The sequence below is a fragment of the Ursus arctos genome, unplaced genomic scaffold, assembly GCF_023065955.2.
Source record: "Ursus arctos isolate Adak ecotype North America unplaced genomic scaffold, UrsArc2.0 scaffold_10, whole genome shotgun sequence".
NCBI classification, from domain to species: domain Eukaryota; kingdom Metazoa; phylum Chordata; class Mammalia; order Carnivora; family Ursidae; genus Ursus; species Ursus arctos.
The window spans coordinates 50,691,421-50,714,343 of NW_026622764.1; the positions used below are offsets into that span (position 1 = coordinate 50,691,421).

At 40.2% G+C, this 22,923-nt stretch overlaps 1 protein-coding gene across 7 annotated transcripts in view; it reads left to right on the forward strand.

The window, feature by feature from the left end:
• The first annotated feature begins 9,326 nt into the window (after nucleotides 1–9,326).
• The window catches only part of AKAP11 (A-kinase anchoring protein 11), a 48,173-nt gene continuing 34,576 nt past the window's right edge, over nucleotides 9,327–22,923 (forward strand). For 4 of the 7 annotated variants that reach the window (XM_026493332.4, XM_026493333.4, XM_026493334.4 and 1 more), the window contains exons 1-2: nucleotides 9,327–9,468; nucleotides 21,945–22,054. In XM_026493332.4, coding sequence (XP_026349117.3) covers nucleotides 21,995–22,054 — 60 coding nt within the window. In that variant the 5' untranslated portion in view covers nucleotides 9,327–9,468; nucleotides 21,945–21,994. Of the gene's footprint in view, nucleotides 9,469–9,553; nucleotides 9,576–9,724; nucleotides 9,841–9,952; nucleotides 10,046–21,944; nucleotides 22,055–22,923 lie in introns of those variants that run through there. The other 3 variants (XM_044381835.3, XM_057308414.1, XM_026493336.4) reach the window with 3 other exon arrangements.

Below are 22,923 nucleotides of genomic sequence, written 5' to 3' on the forward strand. Positions count from 1 at the left end.
AGGAGAAACTACCAGTTGGTTATCTCGGCAGTGGGGAAATGGAGCTAAAGATACAGCTTTAGGGTTTGGCTGGTTATTTCTGTCCAGCTCGCCCTGTGGGTGGTATCCCGGCCCAGGCCCATTTTGACCTGGCAGGTGCAGAAGAGATTCTGCCTAAGGCAGGACATAAACAAGATGTCATTATAATTTGTTTTCCAAACAGATACTTTTGATAAAGAAAAAGGTGCTAACAATAGGTAAAAACCGTGAGTGTACCAGGATTGTATGTGATTGTACCAGGTAAAAATAGGATATAAAGCCACCCCGAATGTAAATACAGGGGAGTTTCCAGACCAGAGCAATCTTGTTGGTGCCTTTGTGGAGGCAAAAGATGACTAACTTGAATATCCCGGTGGCTCCTGGTGTGCGTGGAAGCAAGCCAGCCACTTGTTGTTGCAACTGCCATGAAGTTGGTTTTATATTACTGAGAGGCGGGGAGCTTAGTGAGGAAATCCATTATGAAAGTGGCCCAGGGAAACTGAATGCTTGGCAAGGGGCACAGAGAGCCTTTGGCTTCTCCCAGCAGGTATTTGTTCTTGCATGTAGCTGTACATCATAACATTCCATTACTTTCAATTTTGACCTGCAGTAATCAAAAGTCATGAGGCCAGAAATGGGGCACCAGGGTGGCTCAGTCAGTTGAACCTTTCAGAATCTTGATTTCAGCTCAGGTCATGGTCTCGGGGTTGAAGGATCAAGCCCCATATGGGGCTCCATGCTCGGTGGGGCATCTGCTCGGGTTTGTCTCTCCCTCTGCTTCTTCCCCCACCCACACTCTCACTCTCTCTCTCTCTCTCTCAAATAAATAAATCTTAAAAAAAAAAAAGTCATGAGTCAAGGAAAATAGACCCTTAAGTTGGCCGAAGTGAACAAGTGAACAGAAGGCAAAATTCACGATAATCTTCTATGACGTGCAGGTGATTTGAGAGAAACCTCTCTCTAAGGTCAAGTAGAGCATTTACTTGGTCTTTTCATATATTATTTGCCATTTCCGGATGAGGGATAAGAGGTCCTATACAAACTAGAACAGAGGATGGAACATTGTGGTGTCACAGAACCCTGTCCCCAAGGGAGGTGGTGAATCCGATTATTGAAAACAGGGAGATGAAGCATTTGCCATGTCCTGGCAGGAGGGACTGGTATATGGATTCTGTACATGACTGATTGATGGATTCTATGAAGCAAGTGTTATTTCTACAGAAAGAGTTGTCTGTTTGCAAAATGGCATTGTCCAGTCATGTTTTAATGAGAGGATGCTGTTGCAGAAAGCAGCATTGACCTTAGGGAGACCAGATAAAAATGCAGGCACTTCAGTGAATCTGGTATGGAGAGGCAATAATGACTCAGAATCAGCAAGGAGAGGGGCGCCTGGCTGGCTCAGTTGGAAGAGCACGCAACTCTTGATCTTGACGTCATGAGTTTGAGTCCCACGTTCAGTGTAGAGATTACTAAAAATAATGATACTAATGATAAACTTTAAAAAAATTGGATAACACAATGTACATTTCGGCAGCCTTCCATTGAGGACTTCAGTTCCTCCTGGAACTTAGTTGAGAATTCTTAGAATTACATAAAGAGTACAGTGGAACAAGAAATGTTCATGATGATTTTAAAAGTTATGAAAAAATGCAGGCAACTATTAAAGTTTGAATGGCACAGGATTTGAAACTAAAACCCAAGCAGCACCTTGTAAAATGTTGACTTCCTTTTCCCATAAAAGAATGACATTTCCTCAAGCCAGACGCAAAAATTTATCAGACTTTATTTTATTACACACCTATTTTCATCAGGAGTTTATATGGCAATTTCAAAATAGCTACTGAGCAGCTGAAAGAGAGAGAGAAAATTATAGGCCATTAAACTGTTAAAACAGGAGTTCTGTAGGAATCTTGTTACACCCATTATACCCTGCCTATGGGCATGATGTTTCAAGATAACAAGATCTTTGTAAGAATCTTATTACAGAAACTGATAAGGATAGCAACCCGTATAATCAAATGTGAGATAAGGACACACTTTTAAAAGGAAGAATTTTAAAATCAATTTAGAGGTAGGAGCAGGATATGAAAAAGTAAGAGATTAGGACCTTATAAATTTGGGCTCTCAAAGGGTATTTTAAAAACAAATTGTATAGTTGCTAAGAAATTTGATGCCCACTGTTTATAAAGATAACCTTTTCCATTTTAAGGCAGTGCCGATACCCACCCCCCCCAACTGGAACTCAGATTCACACCCTTTCCTCTGGAAGAACAGAAGCCTAAGACATTTTTTGTAGCCTTTCAACTTGAGTTTATCATATCCCTGTGAGCTTTCCCTTCTCCAGGTGAAATCCGGACAGGTTAAATTTTACCTTTTGCATATTTTCTAGTCCCCTCCCCTCTGGTCACATCCCCTCCCGCCCCCCGCCATGAATGCAGATGTGGACTGAACAAGCTCAGAGGAGGCCCCCGTCTCTTCTGTTCTGCACAGCCTCCTAGCTCTGTGTGGCCTAAGACTGCCTTTGCTGTACCTCAGTAACCACATCCTTCAGACGAAGGAGCTTGTCCTAACCAGGAAACGATGTAGGCCAGTGAAGCAGCAACCACAGCAAGTCAGCTACGTCAGAGCTCAGGAGGATGGGCTCTGAGGAATCCGAGTCTGGCCTGCAGAAGTTTGCCTGCTGATGTCACACGTCCCACTGTGGGGAAGGGGAGCCAATTTGTTCCAGGACGATCCCAGGAAATACAACACCAATAGGAATCAGCGTTAGTATGGGGCTAAAGTAGACATCTGTAGCATAGTTTAATGGCTTAAAACCCCAAATAGAAGATGGATTCCCTAAAGCCTGGGAAGAATTCAAGGTATCTTAAAAGTTCTGCTACCTCGCAGCCTAGATTTTCACCACAGTGCTTACTGCTTCCTGGACCACAAGTAGGCATGCCATATTGGTGCTTCGCATGCGTTGAATATTACCTCCTTGTAAAGATGTAATCACATAAGGACATTTCTGTTGAATTTCATGTGAGTTAACTAATAAATAAAGATGTTCTCATCTGCATGTTAATGTTTCATTTGAAAAGCAAAGTAGCCAAGCAACAAGGAATGACAGACCCGGGAACAACTTGTTCTAGGATTTGTTTTATCTTGTCCTAAGTTTATGACAATATTTAAAGGACTTCCCTTGCCCTTTAGATACCTAATCCAGGGGAAGTTATCTAATATCTTTTTTTTAAGTAGTAAGCGCGTATGCCATTGGCTCACACGAAAAGGAAGTGTATTTCACCTTTGCAAAAGACATTTCTGTGAAGTTCTGAATAATATTTTTTTTGTAAACTAAAGCATTTTCCATTTACTCATATTAAATGCTTTTGAAATGTTCAATCACATTTGTGCTTCTCTGAATTAGAAATGTCTGTAACATAAGTTTTGTCTTTTAAGTTTATTTAAATGATCTCTACTCCCAATGTGGGGCTTGAACTCACGACCCTGAGATCGAAAGTCACGTGCCCCTCCAACTGAGCCAGCCAGGCGCCCCTGTCACATCAGCTTTTTATAAAACTTTGTGCTTCTATTTTATAATTAACTCTGTACCAACCATTTAAAATCAGTAGGTCAATGATACCATTAAGATTCTCTTATGAAGTGATTACATTTGTGCGTGATTATTTGTTTTTGAATTTCAGACAATTATATATTACATTTTCCTAAAAGACAGTACATCTATATTTTACTTATTGGAAGTTAAGTCAGTAATTTTAGCTGTGACTATGATGATTTAAATCAGAAGATTCATTCTATTTGAGTATGAGATATAATAACACTCAAATTGATTTTTGCTAATTCGGAAGTCTTTAATTTGGAGTGGCGCTTCTGAATGATCAGGTACTATTTGCTAATAATTGTAGCTGTGATTTTAGAAGTCACTGAGTAGTTAATGAGGACCTGCAGTATATGAACCCATCACTTGGTATCAGGTTCTAATGGTTGAGATATGCTTCTGTCCTCCAAGAGATTCACTACAAAAGAATTTGGTAAAGTATGTAAGTTAGCAAGCACATCGAACGGGGGTATCATATACATACTTTTAAGACAAAGGCGTGATGAGATACTTTATCTTTTAAATTTAAAAAGCATTTTTACATGTTTAAATGGCTCATGAAATTAAAATGTCCACATTTTTCCACTTTCAGAATGTTTTACATTGGCTTATTAAATAATGAATGCAAAGCATCCTCCAAAAAAGGTGGTCCGCTCCATTATCTTTTCCTGTATTTTCCAGTGTTCTACATAATGAGTGTATATTAATTTATTTTCACACACAAAAAAACAAAATCCAAAAACTGAGCATTGTGAAATAAAGGACTTGACTTCCCTCTCTTATAAGAACTGCCAGCTGGGGCCATCACTCAGGCAGGAAACAGGAATTCAGCGAGTGGGCCAAAGGGAGACTCAAGTTTTCAAACAGGAAGCCACATGGAATCTGCTTCTGGCTGTCAGAGATTGCTAGTGGAAAGCTCCTGGGGAAAGATGATGCCTGCCTTTGTAGTCGAAAGGTCAGTAGGGGGATTAAGCCAAGAGGCCAGCTTTGTGTAGAATGCTTAGTTCCACTGATAGCTAGAACCAGACGACCAGTTAATTTTAGTCTGAACTATGGCATTTAGTGTCCCTATGTGATCTAGAACGAATCATTCAAACTTGCTGGGCCATAATTCTTTCATGTGCATATAACCCAAATGTCTTGACACCATTAGACTATGTAAACAAATGAAAGTAACATTTCCATTAAATAGCAAAATTACTTTGGAGGAGACACTACCAACCTGATTACTAGAAATTAGCTCACTAAAATGTTCCCTGGGGACATGTGAGATGTTCCCAGTGCAGTTTTAGGTGCACTTAGACAGAGCCTGTGTTCTCTGACTTGTCACACTGCTGCATTGGCTCTTAGTACACCACTGGTCTTTCCCTCTCCACACCCTCTTCTATAGGGAGCGCGGGCAGGGGATTCTTGTGTCCCTTCCTACACCATCCTGGGCACAGAACAAGTCTCACATTAATTCCCCTTACCACAGAGCAGATTTGGTTTATAACATTTATCAAGACTTTACTGAAGATTCCTCAGTTAAAAAAATGATTAAAGAAAACAGTTTAGGTGATACAAAGAAACTTTATTTCACACTTCATTAATTGGACAGTCTCCTTTGGAGAACTGCAAAGTGGGGCAGAAGTCAGGAAACTTTTATAGAATAAAGAAAAAAGAACAAGGAAAAGAAAAATAGAAAATATCTTATTGGCTGGGGCCACATAGTCAACTTTGTTCAGAGTTGAGAAAGAACAAAGAAATAAGCAAGAGCCCGGAATTGGCCTGGTTTTGGGGGATTGGCTGACCGGATATACTGTAATTTGGTCTAGTGGCACATTTACATAGACAGGAAAGTTATTTAAGTCTTGGTCTGCTGAGGTGGTACCCTGGGCAGGGGCAGCGCCATCTTGGGCCTAGAAATTTGTTTGAACACTAGCAAGAGAGAGAAAAACAGAACACAGAATAAACGGTGAAGATACCTCCCTTCCTCCTTCCCCTTCTTCTTTTCCTTTTTATCCTTTCTTCCTTCCTTCCTTCCTTCCTTCCTTCCTTCCTTCCTTCCTTCCTTCCAATGAATAGCTATTGAGTAACTGATAACACTATGTGCCAGGCACATTGGAGTAAAAACAGATGTGGTTCCTGCTCATGGATTCTACAGTCTAGTAGAGGAGAAAGACCAAATAATCAATCAAATAAAAATCATTAGAAGTTGATAAATGCATTGAAGAAATGTAGAGTCCAGATAGGGAGGAGCTTACCTAGTCTGGGGAGCTAGGACAAGAGTTCTTCAGGAAATGAGAGTCCAGCTCAATGCTGAAGGATTCACAGGCATTCAGAGGCTCAGGGGGTGGACAGAGAAAGACACCTGATGCTGAAGGAAAACTGGGAAGGCTCCAAAGCGGGGAGGGCCTGGCCCTATTTTGAGGAACTGAAAGAAAGACTTTCTTTGAGGGAGAAATAATAGCAGAAGAGAGTAAGGTAGATCATGGGCGGAATCATAAGAGGCCACTGAGGGCTTTGAAATGGGAGTGACACTGTCAGATAGGAGCTGCTGGAGAAGAAATGCCAGCCCTGTAGGGAGACAGCACATACTTCAAATAGCAGGCAAGAAAGACAAAGCTAGGAGCGAAGTAACTCTGTTAGGAAAGGAAATAGGACTTTGTAAACTGGATGAATTTTATTTTTCAAGTATTAAAAAAGAATGATCAACACTCACACAAAACTTGTATACTCAAATGCTCAAAGCAGCATTACTCATAATAGCCAGAGTGAAAACAATGAACATGTCTATTAACTGATAAAAGGATAAATAAAATGTGCTATATCTATACAATGGAATAATCATTTGGCAATAAAAAGAAATGAAATACTGACATAAGCTACATGGATGACCCTTGAAAACATTATGCTAAGTGAATGGAGACACCAATGGCCACGTACTGTATAATTTCATTTATATGAAATGTCCAGAATAGGCAAATGTATAGACATAAAGTAGATTAGTGGTTGCTTAGGGCTGGGGATGAGGTGGGGGGTTGATGGCTAATGGGTATGGAGTTTCTTTTAGGGGGGACAAACCTTCTAAAATTAAATTTTGGTGATGAGTGCACAACTCCGGGAATATACCAAAACATATTGAATTGTACACTTTAAAATGGGCAAATTTCATGGTATGTGGATTATGACTCAATAAAGTTGTTAAAACAGAAAATAATTTTAAAAAGAATCCAGGAATGGGGGCGCCTGGGTGGCTCAGTTGTTAAGCGTCTGCCTTTGGCTCAGAGCGTGATCCCAGGGTCCTGGGATCGAGCCCTATATCAGGTTCCTCTGCTGGGAGCCTGCTTCTTCCTCTCCCACTCCCCCTGCCTGTGTTCCTTCTCTCGCTGTGTCTCTCTCTGTCAAATAAATAAAAAAAAATCTTAAAAAAAAAAAAAAAGAATCCAGGAACTAGGGACATCTGTAGAAACGGATCTCAATCTTAAATTTCTTCTCACTTCATATTCGTTGTACTCCAAATAAAATTGTAGCTAGCAAAAGAGACCACAATGACTGTCTTGCTAGGGTGAGTTGGGAGGATTTATGGCTCTATTAATACATGTTAGAATGATAGAGTTGAGCCCATTGTTCATCTAAATTAGCAGTACCAAGCAGCTGTTTCAGTTAATCATTATGAGGACTGCAAACAGCACTCAAAAGAGCGCTCCATTTTTTTTAGCATTTTAAAAGAATGGTCTTAATTTGCTAAACTAATATCTTTTCTCTTTTTAGCATTTTTTCTTTTAAAAAGTAACCCCAAAATGTTCCTTAAAATCTCATTTTCATTAAAGCGTTAGCTTAACTTTAAAATGTTGCCTCTGATCTTTTAAACATTTTCCTTTCCTTAAATCTTGATCAGGAACATGTGAACCATTATTTATTAAATAGTACTTAGGTTCAAAATAGCTACAGGGAATATGAGGTTGAGCAGGTGGCAATGCTTCCGTTTTCACACTCTGAGAAGGCCAAGGTTTCTTAGGGAAGAATTCCTGGTATCTGTATTAACTAGTTTCATAGTTCCTCAGCTGGGGTGTGCGTGTGTGTGTGTGTGTGTGTGTGCGTGTGTGTGCACGCGTAAGCGTAGGTGCATCCAATTTCATTTGGCTTGTGCTGCTGACTCTTAGATTTTACAAAAATTTCATTTCCCTTTCCAACTTCCGTCTTACTGGTGCATGCATACCAAAGTGTAATTCAGGCTTAACCACTATGCGTGTAGGCTAGTTAAATTGTCTTGTTTTATGTATGAGGAAGCTGACACTCAGGAATGATAAGGAACCTTGATTTAGTTGCTTTACCAGTTAATGAGAGGTCTTCTGGTTGGAATTTGTCCCCTGATTTCTGTTTCTTTTAGTGAAACATTTTCATTTTCTAACCTTCAACCTCTATCTTTTCAAATCTTATACTTAGGAATAAATATCTGCACTGACGTCACTTTATGTTGTGTTTTTCTTAGAACTGACTTTAGGAATACACAGAAGAGGTGGTTATCTCTGTGGTGCACGTGGAGGGAAAAAATCAAATGTGATTTTCCTCTTGGGACATTGATTTTCCCAAGTGACAAAAAAATTTCCATTTATTTCTCTTATTGTAATTAAATAGCAGTAACTGAAGATGTATCCATATGTTTTTAACAAAAGGCAGCAAACAGCACCAGGGCTCTGACCTAATGGATTCTAGAAAAGCAATGTCAAGGTTATTAGAAATTAAGCCTTTTGGGATTGTGTCTGTCTTGGACTACAAGTCTCAATCTCTTGAGAATCTCTTGCTTCCTCTGTGACCTCCTTAAAATCAATTCTCTGCAGGGAAGAGCTTTAAAGACAGAAAGGTTAAAGCATAGGTGTCTCTCTGCTCTTCAGAATTTTCCAATGGCTTCCACTCCATTTAAATTCCCCACAATTACTTTCTTAGCTAACAAAGGCTTGCACGATGCGGCCTATGTTTGTTTACTTCTCCAAGCTTATTTCTTCTCACTTTCTTATATTTTTCCTCTTAAACCCAATTTAAGGCCTCTGAATTAGCTGTTTCCTTTGCCTGGAGTGCTCTTCGCTCTGACGTTTGCAAGCCTGTTATGCAAATCACTGCTTACGTGTCTCCTCCAAAGGTCAGCCCCTCAAGCAGCCACCCAATCAAAATCACCATCACAACATTTACTGTACTTTTCTTGCATTGAGCTTAAGGCCAATAAACATTTTTTCTTTCTCCCCTCCTCCCCCACAAGCACCCTAGAACCTAAACTCATGTGTCATCATCACTGCTCAATCGACGGCCTGGAGTACTGTCTAACATTTGTAGTAGCCCAACAAAAATTTGTTGAACGAAGACATGAGCATAGGAATGCACCCATTGTTCCCTACCTCCTCCCCCAAACAGTGAAAAACTCATGTGAGGATAAACGTCAAAATATCTTTCTCATCTATCGGGTATTTCCACCCTTGAACAGATGTCCACGAGGAGACTGCAACTTGACTGGGCTAGGCCTTCCGATTCTAAATGTAAATAATCACACATTAGCTTTTCGTCTAGAGCTTGGTTTCTCCGTGACCAATACTTCACTTCCTGATTCCGATACCGCGCAAATTGTTAAGGGCGAGCACTAGGGCCCGGTAGATCCCTTGATGCTGATTGTTGAGGTTCGGATAGGGCCGTTGGCCTGGTGCGCTGTGAGTGGTCCTCCCTAGAGATGCTGGGGAGAAGGGGCGGAGCCACCCCAAAGGATGAGCCTTACTTGGGCCGTCAGATCAGCTGGGGCTGCAGATTTGGAAAGAGCCCTGGCGATCGGAAGACAGCAAAGCTAGCGTGTGGCGAGGAAGAAGCCCAGCTGATCCCAGGGGGTAAGACGAAGGGGTCGAAAGAAAGGAGGAAGGGCCTGAAACCAAACCTGCAGAGCCAGCCAACGCTTGGGTATCTTGCCAGAAAAAAGGGTTAAACCGTTTCCAAGGTAACGGATCAGGAAGCGCGCAAGACGTTCGCCGCAGGTTCGTAGGTCAGCCAGGAGTTTAAAGCTCCCACGGCTGAGCAGATTCTGGCCAATAGAGAGGACGCCTGCACGTCACGTGACGCGCGGGGCCGATCCGCTAGCCGCCCCAGAGCACGTGGGAAGATTTTTTCCTGCTCCCTCTTTCATTTTTTAAAAGCCCACCCACTTTTGCGCGGGCTTGGTCACCGAGTTCTTCTCGCGAGAGGCGCCGCACCCTCTCGCGAGAGTGAGTGGGAGGCGTGGGGACTAGGTGGTGTTGCGGGCTGGAACTGCGGCGGCGGCGGAAGCCGGGGGTGGGCAGGGCGGGGGCGGGGAGGGGGGGAGGGCTGGGGGCCGGTGTGGGAGGGGCCGCCCGCCTGCTTGGCGGCTCGCGCGGCTGGTCGTTGCGGGCCGGTGACATGCCTGTGAGCTGCGGAGGCTGCGGCCCCCAGGTGAGGCGGGTGCGGATCCGCCCGCAGCATAAGCCGCGCGTTGGCCGGGGTGGCGGCGTGGTTGCGGGGCCGCGGTGGATGGAGCGGCCCGCAGTCCCTGCTCTGATTTCGGAGCTGCCCAGAGCTGCGCCTTGGCACGGCGGTGGGAGGAGGGCGGGAGGAACTGGGCGGTGGAAGGAAGCCCGCGGTACCGGGCCTGGGGGGAGGGGGTGTCCTCGGACTCGAGAGGGGTCTTCTGGGGTACGGAGTGTAGCGGCCGAGTTGCTGCCCCTTTGAATGACAAGCTCAGTTTCCATCCCCGGGATGGTCTTCAGAGCCGGGTCTCTGGTGCGTAGCGGTGCGTGTGCTTAGTTTGGGTTCGTGGTGCGCGCACAGGAGCTTATGCAGGAGGAGGAGGACGTTGCACTTTGTCCCCGCGCAGCATCCTTCACTGTCAGAACCCCAGAGCCATGGAACCAGGCGCAACCCAAATCCTGTGACAGAAACGGAAGGCGTCAAGCAGCTCCTCCGAGTGTTGGTGTTTGGATTTGCTGTCACATTTTCTCCGAGGCTGTTTGTTGTTAATGGTTTAAATGCTGGCCATCCGTATCCTGAATGGATTGGATATACTTCTGTTATTCCAGGCACCTACTCTGCTTTACGCGAAAATATGTGGATGTGACCAAAGTAGTAAAAACGTTGGTACAATAGCAATGGCAGTAGAATCTAAACCGCGACAGTGGTATAGCTTAGTAGCAATTCTTCTTTCCCTCTCCTCTAAAATCTTACTAAACTGGAGGTGGTTTAGGCTTAAGATGTTAAGGAAATTTCAGGCAGAGAAATAGAGCTGACACACATACCTAATGGTTTCAGTGCAAATCAGAGTTAAAAATTCTGGTTCTCTTTCAGCTTCGTAATTATTCAGTCCGTTGCGAAACGTGTAAGCTTTCCTTCGCTTCTTCCCACCGTGTTAGGGATATTATAGTTATATTGATTGATACTGATTTTGATATGTCTGGAAATACTCAGAAAATATAGAGTACTCAAAATATAAGGTACTCACTAATGCAAAGATGGTTTTAATGTCTTGTTTATGATTTTAGAGTAATTGGCAGCACAGTTCCCAGCATGATTAGTGTCAGTTAAAATAGTGCATTTTAATGAATCTTTTTAAACATCTAGTCACCCTTTTAAAGAAGTATCGTGGTTTTTCTTTATGTTCCTTCTGGCAGAACTACCAGAGTTGACAGTGAATTTCACTGTTAGTTGGGGCTGTGAGTAACAGAACAGTTTATGAGAGATAAGGAATTTGAGGCAGTCAGAACAAATGGGTTCCCAGGCTGACCTGGTAACTAGTGATTAGTGAATGTACCCAGATAACTGCACTGTTGCTAAGGGCCTAGAGGTATATTCCTAGGCTAGTGATATTTCTCAGTTGTTGAGGATAGGGGACTGCTGAAGACCCTGAACCCACAATAAGACAGCTGCCTTAGCTACTGAATTCCTGGGATAAATCTAGAATCTAAAGAAGTCCTCCTTTACCTTTAGGGGCTGAAAGAAGGATATAGTACATTTAATTTTTTTTTTAAAGAAAAATCAGATGATACATTATAGGTCAGTTTTAGGGAAATTTCCACTTATAAATAGGCAGTGGAGCTCTGTTACACACTTGAAGAAAATGTGAAAAACTTAGGAAATGTCTTTTTGGGAATGGGCAAAAGAGACTGGTCTAGATTTTAAAAGTTCCCTCCCATTCCATCTTGGCAAACTGATTTTCAGGGACAGAAAAATACAATTTTTTACTAGGCTTTATAACCTTTTGGTAAGGGTTTCAGGCTTTTAGCATGTAGATATTTGTTGTTTTGTCTTGCCTTGGAAAAGTAATTGGAGGGGGGCACCTGGCTGGCTCAGTTGGTGGAGCGCGTGACTTGATTTCAGGTTGTAAGTTGGAGCCCCACATTGGGTGTAGAAATTCCTTAAAAATAAAATCTTTAAACAAAAGTAATGAAGTCATTTTGGGTAGGATAATTATTTAGGCAGTCTGAATGTATTCTTTTTCTGTCACGTGGCCTGCATTTTAGTAATAAAGTCAACCACTTGGAGGGAATGAGGGTGGGACAAGACAGGAAAAGATCTATCCTTAGTTTGGGCTTGACCTAAGGGTGTATCAGCCGGTAAGGTAGGGAAAGGAAAGAAAAGAAGAACTGTATGAGTTTCGAAACAGACCAAAAGGATCCAAATATCTTTATTCTGCCACTCATCTTTGCATATGACAGTTCATTTTATTGTTAAATACTTCCTAGAGTAAAGGTGTTTGAAGTATATAGCGGCCGAACAGGTTAAAAGGTGAAAAGTTAACATTTTTGGATTAATCTGAGAATGTTTGATGAGAAAAAAATAAGATAAATGGTGTGGTCTGAGTAGATTGGATGTAACGTGAATGAAAATGAGGCAAAATAAAGAGTTTGGGCTTTGGAGTCAGGCAGATCTATTACTTAATATAAATGAGCCTCCATTTCCTCATCCCTGATGGTGAAAAGTCAAAATACCTCAAAGTTACTTTGAAGCACATAGTAGCTGCTTATTCAGTGTTTTTCCTTTGACCTCTTTTAATGGCTTGAGGATTATTTGGCTGCAAGTGTCAAAAACCCATTTGAATGAACTTAATTAAAAAAGGCATTTGTCATAACAGTTGGAGGACTGCCTCTGAAGTCCATTGCATGAAGTCCAGCTCAGGATCCTGGGAACTAGAAAATCTTCAGGCAGTTAGTTACTCTTCCAGTTTTTCTCTGGGAACACATGGTTTTGTCTCTGCTACTCTGGACTCTGTACGTTCTAATTTCTATCAAATTGGCTCTCTTTAAAGCTCTTGGTTTCCGCTTCCCTCTGACTTAAGTTTGCATGAAACTTTGGTTTGCTGTGGTGCCAACTAACTTTGCTTTTGTAGCATGGTTCTCAACAAGTGTCTTCACATCTTCATTCTGAATTTCTGGAAGATAGTCCTGTGGGCCAGGTATCTACTTGTAGTACGTTTGGCTCAGGACGGGGGAAGATGGGAACAGAAGAATGGATGGGGAAGAGATTTAGGTGTATCTCAGTTTGTACTTTTTTTTTTTTTAAGATTTTTTTTTTGTTAAGTTTATTTATCTGAGAGAGAAAGCAGAGTGAGCGAGAGAGAACGCCGGGGGGAGAGGGGGCAAAGGGAGAGGGAGAAGCAGAGTCCCTGCCGAGTAGGGAGCCCAGGATCATGACCTGAGCAGAAGGCAGGTACTTAACCGATTGAACCATCCAGGCACCCCCAGTTTGTACTTTTTTAGACTGGGTACTGCAAGTTTCTAATGAAGAGGTGACAGGGAGGAAATGATGGGTATCTCTGGTGTACTTTAACATCCTGCCATTTGAGTTTTCCCCCCAGTACTACACTGAACTTACTCTCAGTAATGGGCTCGTTCAGGACAGAGTCTTCTAGGTAAAACTAGAGTTAAGTTAAGTTAAGGCAGATTAGTTAAGTGGTTTGTGCCTCAGTCTCTTTATATGTAAGACGGGTGTGATAACTGTTGTGAGAAATGTGAATTCTGTTTAACAGCAATTAAGCAGTGCCTGACTGGCACAGTGTAGCGATGTGGTATTATTACTACCGAGTGCGCGCTGTGGAAGGGACTCCTGCAACATTCAGAGATGAAAGAATATCATTTCTACCCTCAGGAGTTTAGAAGTTTAATGCTGACCATTCCAGACATAAAACCACTTCTTGACTCCAGTGACACTAAATTCTTCTAAATCTCTCCTTCGCCTGCTTTTCCAACTGCCCCGTATTTGTGGTTCTTTGTTTACCTGCCCAAGCAACCCTTTATCATGGTTGTCCCCTTAGATTCTTTCTTGATCTTCTATTCTTTCTCGTCTCTAGGATCAGCTTTCAAGTTCTGTATGTATAGATGATTCCAGGAATAACATCTCTCACTCTGACCACCCCACTAAATGTGTATATTTTAGGTGCCTTTTGGATATTATATTGACATAAAACACTATCTTCCAGTTACCCTATAATCGGCAAAGGCCAATTTTCTTCCAGCTCCCCAAGCTTGAACCTTTAAATTCTCTTTCACACCCTTCTTTCTTTCTTATGCCTTTATAGCCTGTCAATTAATAGGTTTTGCACAGGCTTTTAGGATGCCTCATATGTACCAAGCACGGGGCCATTGGCAAAGCAGATCCATTCACTCATTCCTGCTATTGGCGGATGAGGGTAGAGGCTTATTACTGTTTGCAAGAGCTACTTAAATGTCTTTTCAGCAGTATAGTCTTTGAGACATGGCATCGTAGATGTCCTCGATAAAGGAATGTTTTCTTGGGTTAAAATTCTGAACATATTTTTTGTTAAAATGATCTTGTAAATGGGAGTTATGTAGGAGATTAAGAATATTACTTAAATTTCTAAGCCATGTATTCACTTTGAAAGCACAGCCTGAAGATTTTAGGGTTTTTTTTTTTTTTTCTCTTTTTTTTTAAGCTGTGTTTATTGTTGCTATACAGGAAACTAGAGAAGCAAGGATCTTAATAGATAATCATTTAGGTCATACACAAATTGGGTCTTTTTTTATGATTGATTATTGTTTTGAAAGAGAAAACTAAGTAGTAACTGATAGCTGTGGTATTTTTAGGTTTATGTCAAACAGCAGGTCTGTTCTTAAGGAAGAAGAAAACATTTGAATTCCTGCTGTATCAATTCCTGCTCTATCAGGCACTGTTTTTATATATATTATGTAATTGCATTCTTGTAGCAATCCTGTGAAGATGAGCCTTAGCTTCCTGATTTTGCAAAAAAGGGGAGATAGCATCACCTTTATGCCACTGTTTGCCTTTTAGTTATTATTTTATTTTGTTTTTAATGGTTGCTCTAGGGTTTACCAGATAACTTTGACTTATCAATATCATTTTTTTGTATACTGTAGGAACAGTATTTTTTTTTAAACTCCAGCCCACCACACTGTATGTTTTATTGTGTCATGCCTTTTACTCGTATAGGTTGTAAACCCCATTATATGTTATTACTTTTAGTTTAAATAGGTATTTTTTGAAGGGATTAAACAAGGAGAGAAATATCTCTATGAAGTATCTTTTGTATTGCCCTCATATTTACCCTTTCAGGCATTCTAAATTCCTTGTTAGAGTCAAACTTCCATCTGGTATTGTTTTTCTCTTGCCTATTGTTCTAGTGATGGTTGGCTGGTGATGAATTCTCACAGCTTTTTTAGTTCAAATAAACTTATTTTGCCTTGAATTTTGAAAGATATTTTTATTGGGTATGGATAGCTCAGTTAACACTTTTTTTTAGAGATTTACTTATTTATTTGAGAGAGAGAAAGAGAACATGTGTGCGAGTGTGGAGAGGGGCGGGGGCAGAAGGAGAGGGAGAGAGTCTCAAGCAGATTCCCTCCTGAGCACAGAGCCTGACTGGGGCTCTATCCCAGGACCCTGAGATTATGACCTGAGCCGAAATCGAGAGCTGGACACTCAACTGACTGACCCAACCAGGCACCCCATCATTTGAGACTTTTTTTGCGGTGTTGCTCAATTATCTTATTTATGGCCCAGCATAGTTTCTGACAAGAAGTCTGCTGTCTTTCTTTGTTCCTCTGTATGTAATGTATACTTTCCTCTCTTGTTTCTTTTAAGATTTTTCTTTTCTTTTTTTTTTTTTTAAAGATTGTATTTATTCATTTGACAGAGATAGAGACAGCCAGCGAGAGGGAACACAGGCAGGGGGAGTGGGAGAGGAAGAAGCAGGCTCATAGCAGAGGAGCCTGATGTGGGGCTCGATCCCAGAACGCCAGGATCATGCCCTGAGCTGAAGGCAGATGCTTAATGACTGAGCCACCCAGGCGCCCCTCTTTTAAGATTTTTCTATAACTCGTTTTCAGAAACTGGGTTATGATGTACCTTGGTGTGGTCTTCTTTTTGTTTATTTTTCTTAGGGTTTGTTGATCTCCCTTGCATCTGTCAGTTTATGGTTTTCATCAACTTTTGGAAATTCTGAGCCATTTTGTCTCCATACAGTGCTCCTCTCCCCCACATTCTTGGAGATGCCAGTTACCTTTCACAGTGAATCACTGATGCTGCTTTGTTTGTTTGCGGGTTTCTTCTCTCTGTGCTTTATTCTGGATAGCTTCTATTGCTATGTCTTTAAGTTCATGTTCTCTTGCCATTCTCTAATCTGCTGTTGTTTGTACCCAGTATGTATTTTTAGGTTTATTTTTATCTCTAGAGTTTTGTTTTGGATCTCTTATATTTTCTGTTTCTCTTCTTATGACCATGTTTTCCTCTCCCTTCTTGAGTATATGGAACATATTTGTAATACAGTTTTAACGTCTCTTCTGTTCATTCCATCGTCTTTGTCATTTCTGGATCTGCACTTAATGACTTTTTTCTTCCTGGTTATGGGTCATATTTTTCTTCTCCACTGGTAATTTTTGACTGTGTGCTAGCCATTGAGTTTTATGCTGTTGCTTGCTTGATTTTGTTGTATTTTTTTTTTTAAGAGTGTTGGATTTAGTTGGGGTTTACAGGTTATTTGGAACCTGTTGGATTGTTTTGAGGCTTGCTTTTAAGCTTTGTTAGGGTGACTGCAGAACAGCCTCTGGTGTAGTGCTGACTTAGTCCCCCAGCTAAGATGATTTCCTTCTGAGGAGGCCATCCTTTGCCTGACATGTTACAAGGTTTTTTCCACTCTGGTTGGTGGGAGTGCAAATGATTCCAAGCCCTGTCTGGCTCTAGGTATTGTTTGGCCTGCTGATCTTTGGTAGGTAATTATTTCCCCAACCTGTGATACTCAGCACAGATCAGTATTTGACCAAGGACCCTAGAACAACCCATCTGCAACTCTGATGCTTTCAGTCTTTGTGAGCTCTCTCTCCAGTGCACTGCCCTGCAAATTCTAGCCACCTTGGCCTTCCCAGACTCTCATCTCTGTCTCTGCAACTTGGTGAGACCGCCAGACTGCTTGGGTTTCTTCACGCTGTGCTGTGACCTGGAAATAGCTGGCAGCTAATGTTTCCCTTCTTTTAGCAGTCATAGGCCTGGGTTACCTGTTGTCTAACATCAAAAACTCATGTTTCATATATCTTGCCCTGCTTTGTTGTATTTATATTTAACAGAATATTTTTAATACTTGGCCATTCAGAATTTGGCCAACATGTTTTTGGAGCATTTATTATAAATATGTTATCAAATATTATAGAATTAGAAATTATTGGAAACTTTTATATTTTCACAAATAACTCATTAAATGTAGAAGTACCTTTGCCATGTAGACCTGCATCTGGATCTTTGGGGGTGAAAGGGGTATTAGAAATAAGCTGATCCACATGTGTACTGAAGTTTGAGAATCAGAGCCTTAGGAAGAGAGTCAAGATAGGATAAGAGTGTTGGTAGAAGACAAGGTGTTTCAGAGACTCCTTGGCTTGGTAAACTCATGCTGTAAAAAGGTCAGGAAATAGATGATGTCAACTTGAAAATTTCTTAGGCCAGAGGAGAGGAGGAAAGTCTTGGAAGTATTTATTTTCTGATTATGAAAGAACTTACATCCAGAAAAATAAAACTCATATAATTGTATCTACCCAGATAAAAAATAATGTTTATAACCATTTAGTAGATGTTCTCTTTTACATTGCATATATAAATACCCACGTGCAGTCATACAGATTTTACACAAAAGTGGGATACTGTGAACATATGGAAACTTGTCGTCTTCTACTTAACAATGTATCATCTTCCCGTATTATAGTTATATGACATTTCATAAGATTAAAAAAAGTCCCAGCTGTCATGAATGACCACTGTCATAAGTTTAGTCTATATGCATTCTAGTATCTCCTAGACATGTTCAAATATACACCCAGAGTTGCATGTGTATGTAGTTATTTTTAATGACAAGTAGAGAGCACATACTGTTTACACTATTCTGCAACTTGGTTTTTACCTTAATATTTTGTGGACATGCTGTCACATCAGTGTGTATTGATCTAACTCTTTCCAGCAGCTGGTGATAGTCATACAAACGTAGTATAGTTTATTTGAATTGACGGACTTCTAGATTATTTTTAGTTTTTTTGTTTTAGTGAACATTCTTTCACATATATCTTCATGAATTTTGTACAAGTGTATATGTAGGATAAATTTTAAGAAAGGAAGTCGCAGGATCCAAGATAAGTGTAATTTATTCCAAGTGTCCCATATGTCTGTTTTCTATACTCTCTATAATTGTTTCTCTAATGCTTTCATCTGTTTTTATTCTGTGATATTTCCTAAGACTTCGTTGGCGTTCCAGTGTTTTTAGCATTATCTATTCTGCTTTTTGGTTGCTTCTAAGGGGATTTCATTTCTTTCATGGTATTTTTATTTTTTAATTTATTATTTATTTACTTAGTTTTAAAGATTTTATTATTTGAGAGGGAGAGAAAGTGCGTGCACACACAAGCAGGGGAAGGGCCAGAGGGAGAGGGACAAGCAGACTCCCTGCTGAACGGGAGCTCAACACAGGGCTGGATCCCAGGACTCTGAGATCGTGAACTGAGCTGAAGTCAGATGACTTAACTGACCGAGCCACCCAAGTGCCCCTATTTCATGGTGTTGTTTTTATATGCTGTGTTTTTACTGAACTCTAGCAGCTTACTTTTCAGTTGTTTGCCTTGTCTCTCTCTACTTTCTGTCTCTGATCTGCTTTCAAAAGAATGATCTAGATTCATTTTAATTTCTTTGACTGTAGAGAAACAGTTATTCCCTGCTTAGGACTCTTGTTTATTTACCCATAATAGGGCACAAATCAAAAAAGTATTCAGTGGAAAGTTTATTATCATAACACAACGGTGTTTAGGGGAAAATACTATAGTTTTGCCCCTCTTGTAAAATCTGTCTAAAACTACATTCTCTCTAATTATAAAAGATGGTGAAGAAACCCTGCTCTGTTGCTCTTTCTCCCCCATTTGTCTTTGCTTCATTTCCAGAGATGTGTTTACCAGGAGCATGAGTCGTACCATCTCGTGTTGGATTCACTTAAATGGACTGTCGCAAAGATTATTCTCCGATAGATTTTTCCCTTTGTGAGATAATATTTTACTTATGTGTTAAACACAAAGGAATGGAGTCGGGTTCAGAAAATGAGTGAAGATATGGAACTAAATATAATTTCTTTTTTATTAATACAAATTCTGAGGGCGCCGTTCTGAAAATAGATAATATGAGTTTTGGGTGGCATGATTATATTTGTCTGGATTTTTTTTTCTTTAGTATATTTCCTATTATTTTTTTATTTTTTCATAGGTCTGTTGAACGTTGGATTCCATTTGCTTTAGTACTCAACAGTGAAGAGAGTGTTCTCTCTAGGTCCGCTATTCAGGAGTATTGTAGGTGGAGCTCTGGGGTAACCAGAGCTGTCAAATCCAGGCAGGATGTTGTCTCAGATCCCCAACCTCCTTGTCACTGTCTCTTGTGCCGCAGGGGCATGGCTTGTCACAGCACCTTCTGGTAAGCGGCTCATCTAGATAATTGGTCAGCTTCTCTTCTGGGTTAGTGTGTAATCTTCCCTCCTGTCGACTTTAGTTAGCAGCTGCAAAGGTGATGCTGTTTCCCATCTCTTTCCCCGATTTCGCCCTTTCGGGAGTCAGAGAAAGTGAAGATGTTCGTGTGCTTCTCTGTCCTTCAGTGTGGTTTTGAATGCAGTCACATCATGGGGGACCACATCTAGAGGGCTTCTTATTTTTCTCTGATATAAAGTGTGATGTGCCGCTTTCCAAAGCGTTACACACTCCAGAGGAGTGGTCGGAGCCTGGGCGCTGGCGTGTAGTTTAGATTTGAATCTCAGCTCTGCTGCTTACTGTGTGGGCCTGGGCGAACGGCCTCACTTCCCTTACCTCAGTTTGTCTCGTTGTAGAACTGAAGTACTACTCTGCCGGTCCTAAGGGTTAAATGAAACGTTCGTGTAAATCCCTTAGCAAAGCACTTGGTGCTTTATAAGCTCTCAGTGGGACCCGAGATGCTTCAGGATCATTGCTTGCTTTGATGAATTCCCAGAAGTAGAATTACTGTTTTATAGCATAGGAATATTTTCAAAGTTTTGATCTGTATTACGCAGTTGCCCACACGAAAGGTGCCAATTGACTCAGGCGCCGAGTTTGAGAATTTTGCTTTTCTGGAACCCTTGTGTTGGCCTTTGTATTTTGTATGCTTCATGTAACGTTTAAGGCAAGTCCCTTTGCCTCTGAGGGTTTCTGACAGTTGAAGAGAACTCTGTGGGGGAAAAGGAGAATGAGTTGGCCTGGGGAAAATAAAAAGATTATTGTCTTGCTTTGGCCACATAAACTTTTATATTTATACCTTGTTTTGAGAATTTGGCCCCCTCCATCATTTTGGTCCATAAGTAAATATTTTAGTTTTCTTTTACCTATGATTTATAGTTTCCAAAGTACCTCCTATAAATTATTTTCCATTTGATTCTTATGATAAATTTCTCCAGAAAGTAAGTTGATATATACATTGAAGAGACAGATCCAGAGATATTGTAATTTAGCTAGAGTAAACAAAGCCGATGAAAGGTGAAATAGAGACACATGGTACTCTTCTGAGTCGTGGTATATTGTTCTTTATCTTGTGCGGATGCGACCTCCCTTGCGTTTCCCACAGTCCTTCAATTCTAGTCATTAATAAAATTTTATTGTTAAGGAGACCACTAGGATTAATTCTGGTTCAGAATAGAATATCATCATAATTCTTTGTTAAAAATTAGAACCTAGAAATGTCTAGAGGGGGGTGTGTGTGTGTGCGTGTGCACACATACATGCTTTGGTTTTCTCTCTACAGTGAAAGAATATAAAATTGGAACGCCACCAACATTTGATTTGTTTGCCGTTCTCATGGAAACTAGGTTGACGTTTGGTTTTGCATATATATCTCTTCATAGTGTAAATTTATATTAATCAGATGTCTTAAAAACCTCAATTAGGTTATTCTTGGTAAGGCCAGTTTGATTGAAACTAACCATTTCTTAAATTTTATTCATTCAAATTTTTAAATTATTTAGTGATTTAGAATTGAGTTCCTATTCTCATTCTTTTCTGTAATAAAATACTTTCCTTCCAAGTCTCTGAACTCAAGAGGGCTGTATTGCTTCGTTCTCCCTCTATCCATAGCATGAGCACAAGTAGATTTTAAATGGACAAGGTACTGTGATTAGATGTGAATATTGAGTACTTAATGCCCAAGTTGATTTAAGCTTTCAAAGGTACTTTCTTAAATCATCGATAAAAAGGTTAAATTCTTAGTTTAGAGTTTCTTCCAAGGCCCGTGTGTGTGTGTGTGTGTGTGTGTGCGCGCGCACATGCGTGTGTACATGTGCCTGTGTTTTAAATACTCTTAATCATTTAACTTGGATATTTTGAACTCTACTCATTGGTATGCTGTTAAGATTCATAAATAAGGATTTGTTATTGTTTATGGGATTTTATTTGATAAATACAGATTTCATGGTCTCATTCATCCATTATCAAATATTTCTGCCCAAGAAATAAGGAGTTTCAGAACATTCATACATTCACAGTTGCCGTAGGGTTCAAGTGACTTTTGGGAAGCAAGAAGGGTGGGATTCTTTTGTGATAATCGCTATTTTAGATTTTAAAAGGTTTTCCAAACATTTCTTATTAAGACTTTCAAATACTTTCTTATTTGTAAAAAACAAAACAAAACACAAAGGCAGTGAGATTGAATAGATAAGGGCAAACTGCTTAAAATAATTTTTTATGTCTCAGAATTTTTAGGTTTTTATTTTTTTTAAATGACTGAATTTAAGGAAGTTATTTTAGGACAGAATGCTTGCCTGAATCAGTAAAATCAGTAAATTAGTTGTTTTCTTTTAATATGTTTTCCTTAGGTGTTTTATGGATTAATTCTTCATTGATTACATACAACAGCAATATAGTTATGGCGACCTTCCAGACTTTGAGAAACAGTCACATGAAGACTAGAGCATCTGTCAGAAAAGTAAGTTCACAGTATTAGATTCCTTTTAGTGATAGTTTTAATAAAAATGTGGATCATTTTTTTAAATCTTGTTAAGCAGCTGTATGATATGAATGTTTTTAAATGAAACTCAATATTGTAATTATTAATATTGAAATCTTGCAAAGATTGGCATATATGAAAATAGTGATATGAAGTCATGAAGTCAATCAACCTTATTTCCCAAAGATCACAATGCCTCCCCATTTCTCCTCAGAAGATAGTTTTCTATCTTCTATCTTCTCAAGATCTTCCATCTTTTAATAATATAAGCATCAGGTATAAATTTTCTTATGTACCTTTACCTTTGCCCCAAAATATTACCATTTACTCATTTATTCATTCAGCAAATATCAATTTGAGTGTTTATTGTATGCTAGGCCTTGTCCCAGGTACTGTATAATCAGTAGTGAACAAATAAAATATGATTCCTGATCATCTTTCTAGTCTGAGGAAGAACCCTCTCTCTTCCTCTTAAGACAATTTGGTTACGCTTCCATTTCTTGACCTCTTTTTTCCTAACATTTTATTATGAAAAATTTCAAGCATACGGAAGAGTTAAAACCATAGCACACCTAAACATAAACTTGCATACCAGCCGCCCATATTCAAAAGTTATTAATACAGCGACCCTTGAACAACGTGGGGATTTGGGGTGCCAACCCCCTGTGCAGTCGAAGATCCATGTGTAAGTTTTGGCTCCCCAAAAACTTTTCCACTAATAGCCTACAGTTGACCAGAAGCCTTACCAATAACTTAAACTGCCAATTGACACACATTGTTTATGTTATATGTATTATATTCTGAATTCTTAACAATAAATTCTTGAGAAAAGGAAATGTTATTAAGAA